This window comes from Panulirus ornatus, chromosome 17, assembly GCF_036320965.1.
Source record: "Panulirus ornatus isolate Po-2019 chromosome 17, ASM3632096v1, whole genome shotgun sequence".
Taxonomy (NCBI): domain Eukaryota; kingdom Metazoa; phylum Arthropoda; class Malacostraca; order Decapoda; family Palinuridae; genus Panulirus; species Panulirus ornatus.
In genome coordinates this window covers 24,040,116-24,063,078 of record NC_092240.1, presented here as the reverse complement: position 1 = coordinate 24,063,078, position 22,963 = coordinate 24,040,116, and the positions used below count along the sequence as shown (strand labels likewise).

General features: G+C 36.7%; 1 protein-coding gene across 3 annotated transcripts in view; it reads left to right on the top strand.

Moving 5' to 3' along the window:
• LOC139754636 (uncharacterized) overlaps positions 1-19,865 on the top strand; it is a 97,729-nt gene extending 77,864 nt beyond the window's left edge. For all 3 annotated transcript variants that reach the window (XM_071672142.1, XM_071672143.1, XM_071672144.1), the window contains exons 4-5: positions 4,179-4,984; positions 10,633-19,865. In XM_071672142.1, coding sequence (XP_071528243.1) covers positions 4,179-4,984; positions 10,633-10,851 — 1,025 coding nt within the window. In that variant the 3' untranslated portion in view covers positions 10,852-19,865. The remainder of the gene's footprint in view (positions 1-4,178; positions 4,985-10,632) is intronic.
• Positions 19,866-22,963: the final 3,098 nt, after the last annotated feature.

The following is a 22,963-nucleotide window of genomic DNA, read 5'->3' as shown; positions in this document are numbered from 1 at the left end:
GCATATAGCAGATGTCACCACCTCAACATGGGTAAGTTTCAATTCCTAGTGCTACCTCGCAGGGTGTGTGTGTGTGCTATTTCATGTGTGATGGGGTGGCGACGAGAACGGATGAGGGCAGCAAGTATGAACATGTACATGTGTATATACATGTATGTGTCTGTGTATGTATATGTATGTACATGTTGAAATGTATATGTATGTATGTGTGGGCGTTTATGTGTATACATGTGTATGTGGGTGGGTTGGGTCATTCTTTCATTTGTTTCCTTGCACTACCTCGCTAATGCGGGAGGTGGCAATTAAGTATAATATAATGATAATATATATGTATACTTATACTTAACTGCCATCTCCCGCCTTAGCAAGGTATCGCAAGGAAACAGACAAGGAATGGCCTAACCCATACGCATGTATATACATAAATGCCCACACACGCACATATAGATACATATACATTTCAACGTCTACTTACATATACATACACAGACATATACATATTTACACATGTACATATCCATACTTGCTGCCTTCATCCATTCCTGTCGCCACCCCACCACACACACAAAATATCATCCCCCCCCTTCAACGAGGCAGCACCAGGGACAGACAAAAAAGGCCAAACTCATTCACACAGTCTCTAGCTGTCATGTGTAATGCAGCAAAACCACAGCTCCTTTCCACATCACATCCAGACCTCACAGACCTCTCCATAGTTTACCCGACGTTTCACATATCCTGGTTCAATCCATTGACAGGACGTTGACCCCAGCATACCACATCGTTCCAATTCACTCATTCCTTGCATGCCTTTCACCCTCCTGTATGTTCAGGCCCCGATCACTCAAAATCTTTTTCACTACGTCCTTGTGCCTCCAATTTGGTCTCCTGCTTCTCCCTCTTCCTTCCACCTCTGACAAATATATGCTCTTTGTCAATCGTTCCTCACTCATTCTCTTCATGTGACCAAACCACTTCAACACACGTTCTTCTGCTCTCTCAACCATACTCTTATTACCACGCATCTCTCTTACCCTTTCATTACCTACTCGATCAAACCACCTCACACCACATATTGTCCTCAAACATTTAATTTCCAAAACATCCCCCCTTCTCCGCACAACCCTATCTATAACCCATGCCTCGCAACCACATAGCATTGTTGGAACCACTATTCCTTCAAACATACCCATTTTTGCTCTCCGAGATAACATTGTTGCCTTCCACACATTCTTCAACGCTCCCAGAACCTTCGCTCCCTTCCCCATCCTATGCATCACTTCTGCTTCCATGGTTCCATCCGCTGCTAAGTCCACTCACAGATATCTAAAACACTTTACTTCCTCCATTTTTTCTCCATTCAAACTTACCTCCTTTCGTTTCCTCCATTTTTTCTCCATTCAAACTTACCTCCTTTCGTTTCCTCCATTTTTTTCTCCAATCAAACTTACCTCCCAGTTAACTTGTTCTTCAACCCTACTGAACCTAATAACCTTGCTCTTTTACACATTCACTCTCAATTTTCTTCTTTCACACACTTTACCAAACTCAGTCGCCAACTTCTGCAGTTTCTCACCTGAATCAACCACCAGCGCTACATCATCAGCGAACAACAAATGACTCACTTCCCAAGCCCTCTCATCCAAAACAGACTGCATACTTGCCCCTCTTTCCAAAACTCTTGCATTCACCTCCCTAACCACCTCTTGCAAAAATAAAATAAACAACCATGGAAACATCACGCACCCCTGCCGCAGACAGACATTTACTGGGAACCAATCACTTTCCTCTTTTCCTACTCGTACACCTGCCTTACATTCTATTTTATGTGTGGTGGGGTGGCGATGGGAATGGATGAAGGAAACAAGTACATATATACACATGTACATATATGTACATGTGTATATATGTATATGTCTGTGTATGTATATGTTGAAATGTATAGGTATGTATATGTGCATGTGTGGGTGTATATGTATATACATGTGTATGTGGGTGGGTTGGGCCTTTTGTCTGTTTCCTTGCGCTACCTCGCCGATGCAGGAGACGGCGATTAAGTATAATATATAAATAAATATAAATGAAATATCTAATAATTCAAGCTTAGTTTTTCTCTCAACAGTTTATGCCATTTTTCTTAATCCCCTGATGACTGAAACTTTTCACAAACTTCAAATAACTTTGAGATTTGATTATGCCTTTAAATGGGTGCCTTAAGAGAGCCTGGTCACATTTTTCTCATACTGTAAATAGGATTTAGGCATCACACTATCCAATCACACATCTAATGTGTGTGGAGGGGTGGTGATAGGAATGGATGAAGGCAGCAAGTATGAATATGTACTCGTGTATATATGTCTATGTCTGTGTATGTATACATTAAAATGTATAGGTATGAATATGTGCATGTGTGGGCATTCTTTCATCTGCCTCCTTGCATTACCTCGTTAATGTGGGAGACGGTGATTAAGTATAAAAATATATAAATACAAACAGAATATCTAATAATTCAAGCTTAGCTTTCCTCTCAACAATTTATGCCATTTTTCTTAGTCCCCTGATGACTGAAATGTTTCACAAACTTCAAATAACTTTGAGATTTGATTATGCCTTTAAATGGGTGCCTCAAGAGAGCCTAGTCACATTTCCCTCATACTGTAGATAGGCTTTAGGCAGCATACAACCCAGTCACACATCTAATGTTGGTGCATACACCATTTGAACTGCCTTTAAAGAATGTTAAGGCTTCCATGGTTCACTCCTTTACTGCAGTTTAAATTAAAAAATATTACAGAACTGAAAAAAAATTTCAGTTGCTATAGAAGATTAAGCATTTCACTGCAGCAGTCATAATAATATCTAAAGTACACTGTGTGCATGAGATTCTCAAATGAAAATAGAGTCTTCAAAAGTTTGTTATGATGATTAACTGGGATATATTTTTCTAAAAAAGAAAAAAAATATACAATTCATCCTGTTGACACTTTGTATATGAATGTTAAGCACCCTTTATCTTGCCTGTGCTGCTTTGCTGCAAGGTTCTTGAAGAACTTCAGAGTATTTTCAAGTACAACAGCGAAATGTTTGGTATTTTTGGAAATGTTTTTGTTACAAACAAATATGATCATGGGACTAAGAGTTTTTATCAGTAATATCAAATGTCTTGTACGAATGACAGGTCAAAAAGTAACGTAAAATGAGAGTGCAGATCTCATACAGGCTTTCTTGACATCACATATACTAACCAGTGAAAGGAATAAATTGTGGCTATAGTGTCTGGAAACAATGGATGGGATACTACTATAAAGATTTATGGCTGTCTATATATGCCACAGCAGCAATAACAAAAAAAAGTTACTGAGGCATATATGCCCCCTGCTAAAGTGAAAATGAATTATGCCCTAGCTACAGTGAAAAGGATAGCATGTATATCGTTTTGAAGTGGTCTGCTAAGTATTGTAAATGTTTAAAAATAAGCTGCTTTTATATCTCTGACCTTTGGTTCAGAAAATAAGAGGACAATGAACAAAAACATATTTTGGATCCTTTTTTTATGTCTAATTGCATTTCCTCTCTTAGTGGTGCACTATCAGGAACAAATGAGCAAAGGCCTTATTTGCATGCCTCCCTTCTAAAGCTGTCATGTAGAATGCAGTGAATCATAGCCTATCATAGAGAGTCAAGCTCCACAGACCACTAATCTGTATTTAACCAAGTTTGACACTAATGGGTCCTCATCTCTTGAGCAATTTCTACTAACACACAACTTTTCCAGATTCTCTGTGCTGTCATGGGCATTCAGAATTTCCTCACTAAACTTATTCCAATCGTCCACAACTCTTACACTATAAGGGTATTCCTTTACATCTTTTCTAACTTGTATCTTTCTTAGTTCTGTACTACAGCCTCTGGTTGCTCTATCCTTGCATCTTTCAAAAAACTGTTTGCTGTTGCTGTTATTAAACTAGCATTAAAAACTTACAAAGTTTACCTTGAGCACTTCATATATGGTGGTTCATCCCATTGAAAGCATGGCCAGAGATTTCCTTTGTTACAATATTTACTAATTCTTAATAAAAGAAATGACATCTCTTTTATAGAGCAATTATCAGTTTTATAATGTTATGATTAATTTACTCCTGTAATTTTACCTACATTAATTAATGTTCTGTTTACAGCTCCAACAAAAAGGACTGTTACCAGGATGGACAAGGAAGAAGGAAGAAAAGATACCACAAAAGAATCTCCTGAATCTCTAAGGGAAGCATCAGACCTAGAGAAACATAATGAAAAACTCCAAAGAGAGATTCCAATACCAAAACCTCGAAAAATAATATCATTAAATCCTTTTGAAAGTGATGAAGATGAGGAGTATGAAAGTCAAGAAACACCAACAAAACAAGTCCCAGTACCAAAGCCTCGAAAAACTGTTTCACTGAATCCTTTTGAGAGTGATGATGATGAAGAATCAGAGATCCCAAAATTGGAGAAATCAAAGGTACAAGTCAAGCAATTCTCAGGTCCTATTCCTACGACTTCTGCAAAAGTTGGTGTCATAGGTAAAAACCCCTTTGATGAAGATGATGATGAAATGGAAGAAAATTCTTTTAGTCCAATAAAAAATACCACAGGAGAATCAGAGTTTAGACCAATACGATCATCTTCTCCAGCAACACATTCTTTGTCTTCTAGTCATTCGTCTCTTTCACCACGACATCTGAATGATTCCTTGGCCTCTATTAGCTCCCAGTCATCGAAGATTGCAAATGAATCCATCTCAACAAACCCCTTTGATGAAGATGATGATTACGATGACAGCAGGGAGATGCATAATGGGTTGATTAGAGAAACCCTATCCCGCAAATCATTTTCTGTAACAAGTTCATCTCCCCTAAAAAGAGATATTGTGAGATCATCCTTACCTCCTTCAACAAGAGGCAGGACAGGAAGAAAAAAGAGACCAGCACCATTACCACCAGGCTTTGTGAGTACTTTTTGTTTTCCTTTAATTACTAAGATCAGCATGAATGTATAAATTGTTTTATATTATTTGACTAATTATTAGGATTTCATGTAAATCCACTGACACATAATTAAAGTAGACAGGAATACTCAAAACATTGAGGTGGTATCATCAAAGAAGTATAAGGAAAATCAGACAGAAGAAATTTCACTCTAAAGCTGTACAGATGTCATGAACATCTAACTGAGGGTACTTGTATATTAGTTGTGTCTTCAGCATCTAAACTCTTAGAAAGATTGATCCACAGTAGAATTAAGCTAAATATCCCACTCTCACCTATACAGAATGGCTTTAAACCCAATCTTTCATAAGACCACACACTACACACAGACCTAGATGGTTTCAACCAATCACAGCCTCTTTCCAGCAGTATTAGTGGCAAAAGACTTTGGCAAAACATTGTCCTTTATCACATCTTTATACAAAAGATACTTAACACTATCCTCCACAATAATGACAAAAAATGCTTGGTCAACTTCATAGCTGGCCACCAAAACAAAGTAAATCACAAAGGCTTCTCAGAAACCCTTAAGCCCTATCATGAAGATTACTTAGGAGTGGTTCTTTCTCCAAACCTACTCAGTCTCTTCTTACATGACCTTCTGTTACCTTTTGCAAAAGTCTTCTCATATGTAGATGACTTCATGTCACACTATAGCTCATTGACAATTTGTAAGCAACAACAAACATTCAACATTAAATTAAACAACCAAAAAAGTGGCTCACCTAGACGAGAACGTCTCATATCCAAATAACCTTTCAGTCACCATTTTAAACCCAGACAGACACCCTCTCATCACCTTGACTAGCCAACCACTTCCACTTGACAAAACACCAATTATTCTGAGCCCTACATGTACCACAAATGACATTTACTCTCCACAGACATTAACACAGGAGCAACAATCAAACTAAAGACCCTCGGAACACTAAGTTTTTCTTGATTTGGACAAGAAAAAAAATACTTTGTCATCCATGAGCAATTTATCCACTTCACCCTAAACAGTGCCTCACCTATCTGGTCACTCTTCATGTCAAAAGCTATCTATCTATATCTTTCTGTACCTTTGATGCCTGTTCTAATTGGAACTGTCTAAAAGGGGTGGCCACAGCAATAAAGTCAAAAACAATTATAACAAAGCTGCAAACCACACAAAATAATCACTTGCTGTCCAGCAACCAGAAGTATTCAACATCTGCACAATGAAATAAAGATTCTCACTGTACAATCCCACTTCAATAAGCTCGGCACTCAATTCTTTGCACAAACACTAGACACTTCCCATCCAAACCAGCCCATAGTTAACCTCTAACCCTCAAATAGCAACAGAATGCTTACCCATTTTTCACACTTCAGCAACACATACTCACAGATTCTCCCACCATTAACAAATACAGTACTGACAAAACATATACATACTTAAATGACTCATCAAATAAACAACTACCTTCCCAACACAATCTTGTACACCACCCAACCTCATATACATATACCCACCTGAAATTTCTTTCCTTAGATATATATACAAGTTGCTCTTTCACATCTATACTCTGGACACCACCCATCAGTACAACATTACAAACACTGATTTAACCAATTTCAAGACCCTTCATGCCCATGCATCATAAAAGCGCTGCATTTGCATGAAACCATTGACACTAAATTTGTTTATGTTTTGATCAAATGAAGACTCATCACAGACTGACAAGCACCGACTAAGCTTTGTTTTTTTTAAATACTGAAATTTTTACCTAAATTATCTTTGTAAATGCACAAAAGATAAAACTTCCCCATTAATGTATTGTAAATAATAGCAGTAGTGTGTGTGTGTGTGTGTGTGTGTGTATAGAGAATACTGTATGTTGGTAAAATAAGGAAAAAGAGAAAAAAGGTGATGCACAACAGGCAATTACATGTTCTTCAGACATCCAATTTCTCATACTGAGGTAACAAACCAGCAGACTACTCTGTTACATCCCGCACTCAATCCAAAACATCAACTTACTGTGCTAAATTTTTAAAGTAACAAACTTTTATGAAAATATCCGTCTGATCCCAGAGTACTCCCATGGATCTGTTAGAAGTTGGATTCTGATATATTGAAGTCCATTAGAATGTCAGTTTATACATGGAAAATGTTGTTACCAAGTATTAACCAAGATTCATTCCCATGGCTTTCCTAATTCATTCATCTGAGTAAGGTATGTATTCATATATTTACAAAGCCCCAGATAATATTTGAAAACAAGTATTAACCCTGATCCTCTTCCTCTGGCTCTACAACTTTATTCATCTGAATCCTTCTTATTCACTTTTATGGGTGTATGTGTGAAATATCTATCCAATGAAATACAAGAAGGGGAAGGTTACCAGCCCCTCAAGTCTTGCCCCTTGTTGCCTTCTACAACACACCAAGAACGTGGGTAGAGTTCATTCTCCCTTGTTCCCAGGGATAGGGAAGTTATGTGAAGTGAAAGGGTAATAGTCTGAGGTTTGTTGAAGAGAAAAGATGTTGTGAGGCAACTGAAGGAGTTGATATTGCAGATGAATTTCTTAAGATAGAAGGAGAATGTGTTGTTGACTTGTTCATTAGGATTTTCAGTGTATGTAAGATGCCTGAGGATTGGAGGAATGCATGTTTAGTGCCAGCGTATAAAGGCAAGGGTTACAAATGCGAGTGTTCAGATTACAGATGTATAGGTTTGTTAAGTGAACCTGGTAAGTTGTATGTGAGAATGGTTACTGAGAAGGCAGTGGCATGCACAGAGCATTGTGACGGGGAAGAACAATGTGATTTCAGGAGTGGTACAAAATGTCTGGATCAGGTCTTTGTGTTGAAGAATATGTATGAAAAATACTTACATAAACAGAAGGATTTGTATTATCATTTATGGATCTGGAGGAGCATGATAGCATTGATGGAGATGCTTTCAGGAAGGAAGTATGAATATACTGTGTGGAAGGAAATGTTGGAAGCAATGAGATGTTTTTATCAAGAGTGTAAGGCATATGCATGATTATATAGAGAGTAAGTGGTTCCAGATGAAGGGAGATCTGTGGCAGGGATGTGTCATGTCACCATGGCTGTTTAATTTATTTATGTATGAAGTGATGAGGGAGGTAAATGTAAGGGTCTTAGAGAGAGGGGCAGGTATGTAGTCTGTGGGGAGTGAAGAAGCCTTGACAGTGAGTCAGTTGTTTTTTGCTGATGACAATGCATGTAATCTGTGGGTGGTGAAGGAGCCTTGATATTAAGTCAGTTGATGTTTGCTGATGACAATCCAAGAGTGGCAGATTCATGTGAGAAACTGCGGAAGTTGAAGTCTGAGTTTGCCAGAGCGTGTGAAAGGAGGAGGTTGAGGGTAATTGTGAATAAAAGCAATGTCATTACTTTTAGCAGTACAGAGGTATAGATTAGTTGGGGTGTGACATTGAATGGAAAATACTTGGAGGAAGTGGGATGTTTTCGGTATTTGGGATTGGATATAGCAGTCCATCATTTACGGAGACTTTTTTGTCATAGCCATCCCCTTAATGGAGTTCCTGGAGAGAACAGACATCAGAGATATAGACAAATATGAGATCAAATGGAACCATGGAAGTGGAGGCAAGTCATGGATAGTGTGGGTTCTGAGAGCATTAAGGAATGTGTGAAATGAGAGGTTGCTATGTGGGAGGGCCAAAATGGGTATATTTGAAGGTACAGGGCTCCCTGTGATGTTGTATGGATGCAAGGGATGAGCTATAGATGAGAATGTATATAGAGGGTGGAGGTGTTGGAAGTGAAACGAGTGAGAATAATATATGGTGCGAAGAGGGTTGATACAGCAAGCAATAACAGGGTATGAGAGAGGTGTGGTAATAAGAAGAGTATGGTTGAGAGAACTGAAAAGGTTGTGCTGAAATAGTCTGAACACAAGGAGAGAATGAGTGAGAATAGGTTAACAAAGACAATATATGTGTCAGAAGTGGAGAGACAAGGAGAAGAGACCAAATATGAGATGGAAAGATGGAGTTACAAAGATTTGAGCACTTTGGGCCTGAAGATGTGGGAAGGTGGAAAGCATGAATAGGATGGAGTGAAAAGGAGCAATGCAGCATTCAGGGGGCGATGTGCTGTTAGTGGACTGAACTATGGAATGTGAAGCAATTTGGGGAAATCATGTAACGGCCTATGGTTTCGGTGCATTAGAAATGATAGCTTGAAAATGAATGTGAGCAAATGAAGCCTTTTCTTCATATGTTCATAGTACAGCCTTGCTAACCAGGGAACTAGTAAACAATTATGAAAAATGAAGAATATAAATTATTAGGCAGGCTGCTGATAACTTTATTATTAGTACTACTGCTTCAGGCCTCTTCTTCCCCTGCTCTCTTCCTTAATCCTTAAGAAGTGAGATGCTTTTCTACCAAAGCATAAAATTCACACTTTTTTTTGTGTAAAAAAAATCCATTTTCACTTAAAAAAAATAATCTAAATGTGCACTTCACAGATGTGCTTGTTCCTTACACTTTTGCACTCCATATATCCTTATACATTGCCAAAGTGTTATACTTTTGACTATGATCATGCTCTGACTGGACTGTAATGTCATATTTTTAAATTCAGGACTAACACAGAAAAACTAATAATGTAAAGTATGATGCTACTAAATCATCATTTCTCTCAACTGACATGTGCATTTTAGCCCATACTCCTATAATAATTTTTGGCAAATTTTTTTTGCCATTGTTCATTATTCTATAAACTTGCTGAAACAAGTGTTGAAATGGGCATCAGAAAAATCAGGTTCTTTTTCTTTGGTTGTCTTTCCTTTTACTACTATTCAATAGGAATCCAAAAGAACATGTATTACCACTTATAAAAGTTAAAGAATTTCCCATCCTCCTCAACTGTTATAAAACACTTGGTATGAAGATAAAGTAGTTATGTTTCAATCCTCACATTTAGTATTCCTCCTCCTTATGTTTGTGACCCAATATCCTGTTTTTTTTCTGCTGCTGCTTCCATGATCACTCTTCAGAATATTATGCAGTAAACAACCACAAATTTGCTTGAATCTAAATGTCATTTTTTCCTCTGAACCTTAGTTTCCATACAATGTTAGCCTTTTTTCCAAATGTAGTCCATCTTCATTTATCATCATTTCATGAGAACTACATATGTGTAGGTTTTCACACTTTTAGAATAAAATGATCTAATGTTTTGAGGCTTCACTGAAAGCCTCAGTACTTGTCATAAGCAAAGCAAGTTCCGTTAGTATATTGTTTAACTCGTAACTTATATTGTCTTATATCAGTGCTGTAACTTTCATCTTTTATCCCATGAGATAATAGAATATCTGATTGCTTATGAGAGCAGAAAGAACCTGCTTGTGAGAGCAGAAAGAATCTCCAATAAAAGTTTCTGAACATTACCATTCTGAAAAAGGTTTCCAACATTATTGCCAGCCCTTTGACAACAAAAATGTAGGGAAGCACTATATTCAAATTATCAAAAGATCAGTATATGTTAATCCAATGTATGAGAACAGTAGTATTTTGGGCATCAACAGAAAAAAAAGGAGAAATTCTAAGTTTCCTCTGTAATATTTTTTCACTGTTACAGAGACCATCAGGAATGAGTACTTCAACACGTGATCAACAGTTGTTACCTGACATTTCCAGTTCATCAAGAGGAGGGTCAACTTCATCAATTAATCAAGAGCCTCAAAGAAGAGATTCAATAAGTTCCATTAGTAGTCTGACACTGTCACCAAAGAAGGCACCACCTCCCCGTCCACCTCCCCCCAAAGTCAAAAGTAATTTTATGACTGATAAAAATTAAGTATTATATATTTCTAAGCCATAGGAAAATGAAATATTTCTTGTATTAAGGCAAGGATACAGTGCTGATTATTAACTTATGGTCTCAGAACTTAAGAGCATATGTTCTGTATGTAATTTGATATATTTTGTTACAGCAGACAGTTATGAAAATATTGCCTTCATTTGGTAATGTAATGCAAAATGTTAAGATACATTATATTTTGTATTAATTATAAGGAAAATACTCACCAGGCATAGATGATGTGAAAAAATTTCATATTTTTTTCTTAATTTTGATGTACCAAAGTGAAATATAATAATGTGATATATTTTTTATAGATATGAATTAAGTTTCCTTTTTTCCCCACATTAAGAGCACAGTGGCAAATGCAAAATCATACCAAAACATTTCAATTCCCAACCACCTCCACATTCTCAGGAGCGGCAGAGACAATGAAAACATTAAGAATTTTTTTCATGATGCTTTGGCTGTCAAGTGACAGAGCAATTGCCACATGCTTGATGTATTTTCTTTAAGCTGGTTCTTTTTGCTTAATTTCTCTAAATATTCTAACACACACACACACACACACACACATAAAGACAGAAGGTATTATTTTTTGTGTGTGGGAAGAAAAGGCAGCACTGTCAGTGTCAGTATATGCAAGATGTTATCTAAATTCTCCACGTCCTACCACACTATTTTTTGTGCCAAAAAGCTTCATTACTGTTAATATTAATAATCTGGGGAACAATTTAAGATTCTTAATACTGCTTGAATTGGAAGAATAGGGATCTTAAAAGAGGGCAGGGAATTTAGTCATGCCAGGTAGGTCAGCTTATTATTAAAACATGAAAAAAGTAATAAAACTTTTATCTCTTCAGTTGAATTGTAATCAGATATGAATTCAAATAAGGGAATGTATCAAGACCAGTCAGTTGTGACTAGATCCACAGGGAAAAGACAAGAGATAGAAATGAAGGATGAATCACTTGAACAAAGTTTTAAGATGTTATGAGAAATCATTAACAAACAAGATAAAAGTTAACATAATTAGAGCTGGAAATAAAGAATCTGAGGATTCAATTTAACCATTAGTATCTCAATATGTTCTTGCCAACCCTCAAAATTAAATTTTTGCAAGTTAAAAATTTTATGTAATATAATTTCAAAGAAAGTTTATTCTGGGAAAAAAAAGCTGAAGTCTATTTCATCCACTAGTTTCAGTCTAATAATGTGTAGATATTTTAAAGAAGTTTCAGCATAAGAGACTAAAAAAATTCAGGAATAAGGTCTGGGTGACAATTGAGTTGTCACTACATGTTTTATCCTTTATTTTACTTGCAACAAAAAATTGATAAAAAATTATTATGCTTTATCGTATACGGTCTAATAAATATTTTCTTATTTTTGGTGTGATTCATTGATTTTTTTTAAAGCTGCAAAACTATAAAAGCTTGAAAAATTACCAGCCACAAGTCAGATGAGTTTGCAGTTTTTATTATGGTCAGGTGGATACAGGCAACACTGCATCCACTTTTGCCAGATAACCTTCTACTCATCTTGGTCAGCTTTCAATGCTGGAAGTCATAAAATTAATTATACTCCAAAAATCCGACAGACCATTGTCAAATAGTTTAGAATCATCTGCTTGGTCCCACAAATACAGCTAAATACTGCACAGTTTCCTTCTTAGAAAACTCACAAAAGTGTGCTCTCATTGGAATGACTGGAGGATTGCTGACTGTGGGAAAATTATCGTGTACTGGCACCATTCAGCATGGTGCACTGCCTTAAAATTGAAGCACAAATCCTGATATGTAAATATCCTTCTAGAAGCAATGCTCAGTTTGAGCAAATATCCATACAGAGACATGAGATTAAGGATCATGAAGAGTTTTATGAGATAGGAAAGGAACTCGGGGAATTAAAGAATAAAAATAATAAAAATCATGAAAACAAATTAACATCAAGTAATACATAACCAAAGGAAAGAATGTAAGTGAATAAAGAACAAGAATGATCAGAAAGGATTATTTTTGATGTCCTAGAAAATGTTGAATGTACAGAAAAGCCCATAACTCTGGGTATTGAAACTATTGAAAATAGTGGAAGGTAGGGGCAGAAAGAGCAGTTTCTGGAGCTGGTCAGCAGGCTCAGGACATGATAAATGACACAGTTGGACAGGAACCTGGGGACATTGTAACAGAGGTGCCAAGGAGACTGAGTGAAGCTGTGTACACAATAATATGCAACATCAGAAACAGAACAATCAAGAAAATTTATGGTCCACATGAAAATTTCTGAAAAGTACAGATCATACAGGATCAATTTTTGTTAGCAAAAAAAAGATTAGATAGAAAGCCAGAGAAACAGAACCTGACAAATCAAAACTAATGGACTTTGCCATAAAGTAGGGTAGCACCAAAGAGGAAAGATAAGTAAACCATGAAGTTGACAGACTCACGGTAAACCTTTAATTCCTTTTGGATTGGATGGAGATTATACATCAGACAGAGAAGAAAGGTAGAAATACAAAATGCTCATTAATAAACTACTGGAGGCTGAAGAACTGCCAGAAGCAATTTCTTTCATAAAACAATGAAGAGCTGGTGATTATCATCCAAGACATAAAGGCTCCACCAATTTTAGCTTACTTTGCTTTGAAGAAGAAGGTGGTGAAAGTAAATGAACTTAGAAAAGAGACTCATGAGAAGAAATACAAAGAGATATTGTGTGCAGAATGGCAAAAGGTGAGAAAAGAGTCATGTGAAGATACACAGAGAGATATTGTGTGTGAAATGGCAAAAGGTGAGAGAAAACAAAGCTAAGGAAGTTTGTGAAGAATGGAAAGTATAAAGGTAGAACCATCGCGTAGAGGTAAATGAATCAGGAAGTTGACAGACTTACAGTAAATTTTTATTTACTTTTGGATTGGATGAAGATTATACATCAGACAGAGAGGAAATGAGAAAGAAAAGAAATGCTTGTTAATAATATTAGACTACTGGAGGCTGTAAAATTGCCAATAGCAATTTCTGTGATAAAAGGAAAAAAGAGTTGGTTGTTATTATCAAGACAAAGGCTACACTAATTTCAGCTTCATCTGTTTGAAGGAGGAGGTGACAGTAAGTGAGCCTAGAAAAGAAACTTTTGTGAAGAATTACAGAGAGAGATTTTGTTTGAAATGGCAAAGGGAGAGGGTAAACAAAACTAAGGAAGTGAGTAAAGACTGGGAGGTATTTAAGAAAGTAGTGATGGGATGTGCGAAAGAAATGTAACTTATGCAAAAGGTGGGAGACAGGTAGGTGAGAAAGGGTAGTGAAAGGTAGGATGACAAAGTAAAATTGGTACTAAAAGAAAAAAGAAAGCTATATGGTCAGTACTTGCAGGGAAGGCATGCACATGGTTAGGAAATGTACAAGAGAAAGCAGCAGGAGGTCAAGAGGAAGGTACAAGTGTTAAAAAACAGGAAAACTGTAAGCTAGGGTGAGTAAGTAATAGTAAACTTCAGGGAGAATAAGATGTTTAGAAAGGAGATTAAACAGTGTAAGAAAAATATGAGAATAAACAGGAATCTCAGTAAAGGAAGCATAAGAGGAAGTGGTAAAAGGTAGTGATGACATGAGGAGAAGATGGAGTGATTATTTTGAAACAGCTGAATATGTGAGATGTATGGTGTTTGCACTGGGGAGGTACGTGAAGTGAGAGTGTCGTGGAAAGTGGTTTGGGGAATAAAGATATGGTGAAAGCTTTATGCAAGATGAAATGTGCCAAAGCAGCAGGAATGGATAGTATTGCAGTTAAATTTCTTAAGAAAGAGAATGGCTGTGCTGTGGATTGGTTAGCTACAATTTTCAGTGTACCTATGGATCATGGTGAGGTACCTGAGGACTGGCAGAATGCATGTATAGAACCACAGTATAAAAGCAAAGGGAACAAAGGTGAGTATTCAAATCATAGAGGTATCACTTTGTTGAGTGTACCTCGTAAATTGTATGGCAGAGTGGTGACTGAAAGGATGAAGGCACGCACGAGCAACAGACTGGGAAGGAACAATGAGGTTTCAGGAGTGGTACAGGATATGTGAATCAAAAGTTTGCTTTAAAACCTGTATGAAAAATCCTTAGAGAAAAACAAGGATCTGTTTGTGGCATTTAGAGATCTAAAGAAAACACATGAAAGGATTGAGAGAGATGCTGTATGGAAAGTGTAAAAAGTACAAGATGCTTGAGGAAAGCTATGAGAAGAAACAGTAAGAAGTTTTTATCAGGAGTATAAGACATGTATACAAGTATGAAGGGAGGAGAATGAGTTATTCCAGGCGAAGGTTAGTGTGCAGGAGGAGTGTGTAATGCTGCTGTGATTGTTTGTTTTTGGATGGGGTGGTGAGGGAGGTAAATGCAGATTCAAATGGGAAACTGCAGAAGTTCAAAGAGTTTGAAGAGTGCGAGTAAAAGGAGAAAGTTTGAGAGTAACATGAATAAAAGCAAGGTTGGCAAGTCTAGCAGGACAGAGGAACAGATCTGTTGGGGTGCAAGTCTGAACTGAGAAAATTAGGTGGTGAAATGTTTTAGATACCTAGGAGTGGATATTACAGAGAATGAAACCATGGAAGCAGAAGTGTCCTAGGGTGCGTGAGGAGGCGAAGGTTCTTGGAGCACTGAGGAATGTGTGGAAAGAGATTCCATTATCTGGGAGGGCAAAAATGAGTATGTTTGAAAGGAAAGAGAGTGAAATTTTAGATTTTGAAGAGCCCTAGAGTGAGAGAAGAAAAGAGTGTGTACTAAATTGTGTTACAGATATGGGGGGGAGAAAGAAAGAAAGAGGTGACATATTTAAGTATTTGGAAGCTATCGTAGGTAAGCTTGGTGATATGGGAGGAGAAATAAGGGAGATCAGGATAGGGTATAAGAGTTTATGGGAGGAGAAATAAGGGAGATCAGGATACGGTATAAGAGATACTGGGTGCCTAATTAGAATAATGAAAGACAGAGGTGTAAGTATGGAAATGAAGAAAGAATTAAGGGAAAGGATAGTCCTCCGAACCCTGAACTATGCTGTCAAAACATGGGCATGGGATGAGTCACAGAGATCAAGAATCCAGGCTGTGGAAATGCATAATTTGAGAGGAGCCTGTGGTATGATTAAATCAAATAAATAAAGTAATGAGGAGGTGTATGAGAGATTTGGTATAGCAAGAAATGCAGAGGGGATGAAATGTGCAGTGGTAGAGGTAGTTTGGGCATGTGGAAAGTATGCAAGACTGGAGTTTACAAGGACAGTGTATAATAATATGATTAAAGGGGTTGGTGAGAGGAACACCACTTGTAACATGGGGAAGAGAAAAGGAGCAAAAATGCATGGAATAATGTATGTAAAGGAGGTATGTAAAAACAGTGGAGACTTTTGTCATGACCATGCCTTTGGTGCGAGTTCCTGAAGGAATTGGCATGTATAGATGCGTCATGAGTTATACATGAGGATGTGCACAGGAGGGTGGATATGTTAAAAATAAAATGTCTGAGGAAAATATGGTGTGAAGTAGTTTGAAAAAGTAGAATAAAACACAAACAGAGAGGTGAGGTAATACAAAGAGTGTGGTTAAGAGAGCTGAAGAGGGTGTGTGGAGATGGTCTGGACATATGGAGAGAATGAGTGAGGAGAGGTTGAAGAGGATATATGTGTCAGAAGAGGGAACAAGAAGGGGTAGACTAAATGGGAGATGGAGGGATGGAACATGAAAGATTTTGAGTTGTTGGTCTCTGAAAATGCAGGAGGGTGAAACATGTGCACAGGACAGAATGAAATGGAGTGATGTGGTATACAGGAGTTGACTTGCTCTTAATGGACTGTGTTCCATAGAAGGTGACTAAAAAGGGCAGAAACAAGGGGCTGAAAACCCTCCCCTTCTTGTATTTCAATTAATTCTCTAGTTTCCATGTGTAATGCAATAAATATACAGCCCCTTAACCATAGACAAGCCCCAAAGAGCTTCCTGTGGTTTCCCATGGCTGCTTCACATGCCTTGGTTCAGTCCATGGCCAGCACATCATCCCCTGCAAACAACATTGCCCAATTCACTCTTATCCTATGTACACCTATCACCCTCAAGCTTGTTCAGGCCCTGAGCACTCAAAACCATATTCACTCTATCATTCTACATCCATTTCAGTTTCCCCATTCTCCTTGTCCCCTTCATTTCTGACACATATATCCTCTTTGTCAACATCTCACTCATGCTCTTCTTATGTCCAAAACCATTTTAGCACACCCTCTTCAGCTCTCTTAGCCATACTTTTCTAATTACCACAAAGAATTTTCCTGAAGACATTTTAATTCCTACTTGTCTCCATCAATATCTTTGTTACAAAAACTGAAACATCATATCTAACCTCTGTCAAAATATCTATATGTTCATTTACTTATCTGATAAATGAAAAAGTTGCTTTCTGCTTACAATCTATAAAGCTGATCAAATGAAAAATAATTTAAATGCTATCAGCAGTTAATTATACTGATAAATGTAAGGAAGAATGAATAAGAAGAGAAAATAAGTCTATCAGTGCATTCAATCCACTCTAAACTTTATCTGCATGCTCAGGAATTATTCACAATAATTAACATGCATGCTAAGAGCTCTGGCAATATCAACAGCAAACTGGCCTTCATCTAATCATTTCAAAATGCATAACTTTACACCCAAGGTAAATTGAAACTTTTGTGTGGATATTATTGTGATTACTTTTTTCATGAACGCTGTAGAACTGAATCACATGATAGTGAAACGCCACATAACAGGGACTAGGTGTATGTCTCACTTGCCCAGTCACCTACCCTTTCAAAAACAAATACAGTAAAACATATTTTTTTGTAATTCAAGACCAATATGTTCAAACCAAAGTATGCTTTTCAATTATGGTTGACAAACTTTGCATATTGGAAAATGTTTGAAAAATTGAAAAAAGATTCATATCTTATTTTGCATGTGCACCACTCAACAGCGATTAGTGTCCTTACAACCAGTGCTTAGCAACACTTGGGTTGTGTGCTATTCTTGCTTATTAGTGTATTTTCTGCACTCTTGATGACTATTGTGGATAATGACCCCTTTCAAGTGTCATCAGCAATTGCTTGACAGCTCCTCGAAGCAGTCTAAGCCTCACACAAAAAACCACATGAGGTATGTTTTGCACCTTAAAAAGATGGATTATGCAAGAGGCTGATTACGGGCAGGTCGAAGGCAGCACCAATGAAAGACTTCACCACTGACATAGCGACTATTTACAACGTCACTAAGCAACAGAAGATTGAGGCGTTTAGTAGAGCTTGTTTTCTTAAATATATTTTTATATCCTCTATGTCAAATATCTTAAAAAGTGTGTGTGGTAGAAGATTTGCCAAAACTTCTGTGAGGGTTGGTGGGTGGAGTACACATGGGTCATGAGTGGAGCAAACCATGTTTCTGCCAGTGGGTCAGTATGAATCTATGGTACTAGTGCACTTTGGGTATACCTGCTTAAGTGATTTTCCTACAACCCTATGGTGTTTCTGTTTATAAATATGGCATCCAAATGTTCAGTAACATTACCTATCGCAGAAGCAGCAGTACAACAGAACCTCTCTGACCTTAGAAATGAAGCTAGAAATTTTACAACATGCTGATGAGGAAGCAACTATGTTTGGGTGTGCTTACGGCCTGGGTGAACGTACAGTCCACATCATACAAAAGAATACTTAAAAAATTCAAAGTACTGTAGTACACTCTACTCCACTGTCTGCCAAGGCAACTGTAAAGGTAAGAAATCCACTTGTGGAGAAGATGAAGAAAATTATCTTGTATGTAGAGCATGAGACAAAGAAGAAAAGCAGCCTCAGTAACCTTCAGCTCGGGTCTATAGCTCTAAAGATTTAGGATCATTTATGTAAAGAAGACAATGTAGCTGAACCAGAGCCACTTAAAGCAAGTAAAGAATGGCTAGATAAGTTTATTTGATGTCAACAGCTACAAAATATGAAGGTAATGGAAGAATCTTCCAATGCTGACCATGAAGCTGCTGCACACGTCCATTCTCCTCCGTATATTCATTTGTTTGCCATATGCAATTTCTATGTGCAAGGTTTTCAAAAAACATAAAACCCCGCACAGAGCGAGAGATGGGGAATTTTGGAGTAATTTACTCTATTAATGAGAAAACCCACGATTTTTGTTGTCTGAAACGGGTGATTACCCCCCAAGCATTTTGAATAACAAAGATATTACTGGATAACAACACTACAAACGAACCAAAACATAGGAGAGTATTTATAAAAATCACAGGCTGATTACCAGCCACAATCATTCAACATCTGCACAGCATAACAAAAATAGTTCCAGTAATAGCATCGTAACATGCTTGGCACCCAATTCTATGCAACAGCAATGACCTCCCATTTTGACCACTTCATAACCTCGCATCAACCTTCACACAGAAATAAAAAGCTCCTTCTAGCCTCACAACATAGCCACCTATGCTCATATACTCCTCCAGCCTTTGAACCCACAATGACAAAACACCTTCACATTGAAATGACCCAAAAGAAACTAAAAAACCCAATCTTGAACTCCATTCCACCTGATACATTATAAATCCATCTGAAACTACAAACCCTAAAAAACATATCATACTCTCGCGTCTGTGCTTTGGACATGGCTCATCTCTCTTCAACGTTATGTTGATTCATCAAATGACTCCCTTATGCCCAAGATGCAACTTCTACTCTGAAGATGGTGAACACCTACTTCTCAACTACCCCACACTTTTTCTGCCCAATGAACACACATCACAACACTTAATGACCATTGGCTAACTTCCTGAATGCTGGTGGAGTCCCATAAAAAGGGTACAGAGGTTGCAAGGTTCAAGGTCAGCGGAATATAGAAATATAAGGAAACAATAAACACTGGTGTTATAAGGTTGTGCTATGCACTAAATGTGTGATAAACCAAAACTGGCTGCAATGTGGTTTAGGTGAACAGTGTGAATTATCTCTAAGAAAAAGAATCAACAAAAGATAATTTTCCATCTGACACACAGATTACTCCAATGGCAGTACTTTCCAGACAGTTTCAGCCAACTGATGTACTCTATACTAAAACATTTGCTTTAAAAACTGCTATACTCAGTAAGTAATTAACCTCCTCACCCAAACATGTTTCTCTTACAACCATATTTTCTTAAAGTGTTCCTCAAGATTACATTTGGTTTACCCATATTTGTAAAACATTCTAATTTCTTTTATATGGGCTCTCAGAAGAATCTGTGAGCTTTATGCTCATGTCCTTGTCAATTTCAAATTAAAAGATTGCTGTTATCACAGATTTTATGCACAGAACTAGTAATGTAAACATTACTGATTACAATTAAGTACACTAAATCAGTATATCTTAGTAAGTTATTGATGACTAGGGACAAGCACATACTGAGATTTTCTTTAACTATAGATATACAGACTTTTAGGACTGCAAGTTCAAAAGAATGTTGTGTTATTCTGATACAAAGAATCTTCATACAGGCATGGATTTTCATTTTCATAAAGATAAAGGTTAAGTTTATGGATTTCTCTTTTCAAAGGATTTTCACAAGAACTCAGGTAAGGATTATATAGCATTACAGGCTAAATATGGGTATTTCAGAGGAGACTCTGACAATGCTCATTATATGCACAGATCTTGGTTAGGATCTTGGATACCTGTACATATATATTTCACCAATGATCACTACTCATGTTTCACACGAAAGTCTTGCAGCAAATGATGATATTCACAATTCAAGTATTAACCCCTGTGCTAGCTATATGATTTATACGAGTGACAAAACAATCTTTTTAAGGTTCATAAGGGAATAACTCCACAGTAGCTAAATTTCAAAACATTGATGTCGTCCACAAAATAATGTTATCTTAGCCTTACAAAGAGTAACTGTTCTAGCTAGATTAGCCTTGCTCAGGTGCTAACACTGTATACTTCAACTTGATGCTAACCAACATGAAATGACAACATAAATTTATTACCATTATAAGCAGTGCCATGAAACAGCAAAAACAGTTAGAAATATATGTATTACAATTTATAGGAATTTAGCCTGTTTCTAGAACATCTTTGAAAAGGGCCGAACACATTTTTAATTGCTTTACAAGTAAGACATCCATATTTGGATGAAACAGAAGTGGCAAGAGATCCACTTTGCATTCATAGTCTTGAGCTCAGTCCTAAGCACAGGCTCTGTCGGCAGGATAGTATAGGCTGGAGAAGCCAATGTCAAAAGCTATGTAAAGTACATTAATAATCATCTGTATTTCCACTAAATGTATTTTTCCATGATTAGTGTGATGAAGAAATATTTTCCTCAAAATTCTTATATTATCTTGATACGACTGTCATTTACTAGAAGTGGACTGAACAAATCAATTACGTGCAGACTCTCCACATATTATCATATAATCTTGGTTTAGGACAAGAGAGCTGAACTGTGTTACACTGTATCTTAATTATTAACCCTAATGCTGCATAACAAATAATCAGATTACAACATAAAGTCTCTCAATGCTAATTGTCCTTAGCATTTCCACTTAGTGTCTTTTGTCTTATAATATAGGGAAATTCAATGTGATTAAATCATGTGGTGCAATCAATATCTGTCATAACATTATTGGTAGTACAGAGACTGATTCTAGTTAATTTTACAGTTTTCACATCTGCAACAAGACTGTTCAAAATTCTATGAACGTTGACAAATTTATCACAATGACTGCACTATTACCAGAAATATTTTTTTCTTTTCCATCAAACATGAGAACTCTTCTTCATACATTGTCTTTTAGCTGCAAGTACCTGTAAATGCATACACTTTCAGTAAACTTGATAAAAGTGAGCCAAATCTAAAACTACACACTAACTTGCAAAGTTAACTTTCACTGCTGGTTTAAATACCAGATTGGCAATATTTAATTTCTAGAAACCTGTACCAATGATACAGCAAAGAACTGTCACCCACTTTTTTATGTGACTGAATTTCATGTGATTTACAAAGGGAAAATAAGGTAAAGATCAGGAATTAGGGAAAACAATAAAATATTCTAAGGCACTAACATTTGCTATCACATTGTCTAAGGTATGAGATGTACCTAAAAGAGTAATGCCCATTTATATGGATCATATAGAACAACCCTAAATTATTACTGCATGAATGTTGTATCTGAAAAAATCTTTAAACTGTAAAATAATGAAAAAACTAATATGCTTGTAGGTAAGACAGATTATTCTCGTTATTAATGAGAACAAAAGTGCTTGATAATCTGAAACTGTAATGTTATTTAACATATGCCTTTTCCTTGCTACAAATTTTGTATTCAGCATTTGTTTGAGCAGTTTAGACTTATCTGTATAGATATAGTACAGATTTTCCTTCACATTCACTTATTTATTACTGAGTTATGCTGTATAAGGTGCTAATATGTATATGATGAATGTTTAATTTTAGGCAACACCAAAAATTAAACTACTGCTAGTTCATTCTGTTCTTCCACAGCATCTTTGATCTTTACAAGGTAGATCTTTACTAGGTAGGCGGGTAAGATAATGAAGGAATATGGTACATGCTGAGAGAGACAGATTAGTGTCAGTTATGGCTTTCGAGTCACAGTATTACTGAGAACAATGTTGCAATTGATTCCTTCCTTTAAATGAGAGACATCTTTTTCTTAGTGTATAAAGAAAAGTGACAGTAAATTATCATAATGCTGTACAATGTTTAATACTCTTCCTTCACAATTTTCACTGAGTATGCAGTGCAAGTATCTTGGGACTTGTAACTGGAGCATTTTAATTTGAGGAATTGAATAATTCAAAATTCCAGATCACTTATTAAGTTGATGTATATGACAGTATACCTAATTTACTGATTTATACTTGAATTAATATCTTGTGACCAATCTGATTTTTCAATTCAGTTTTATAAAAAAAAATTCTCAGAGAGAAATGAGATGCTTACAAAAATTAGCAAATTTGTACATGCCTTTTGCAGCCCTTTAGAGAAACTTGCAAAATTCTGGCCAGCTTATCATCAAAAGATCTCTATACAAACTTAAC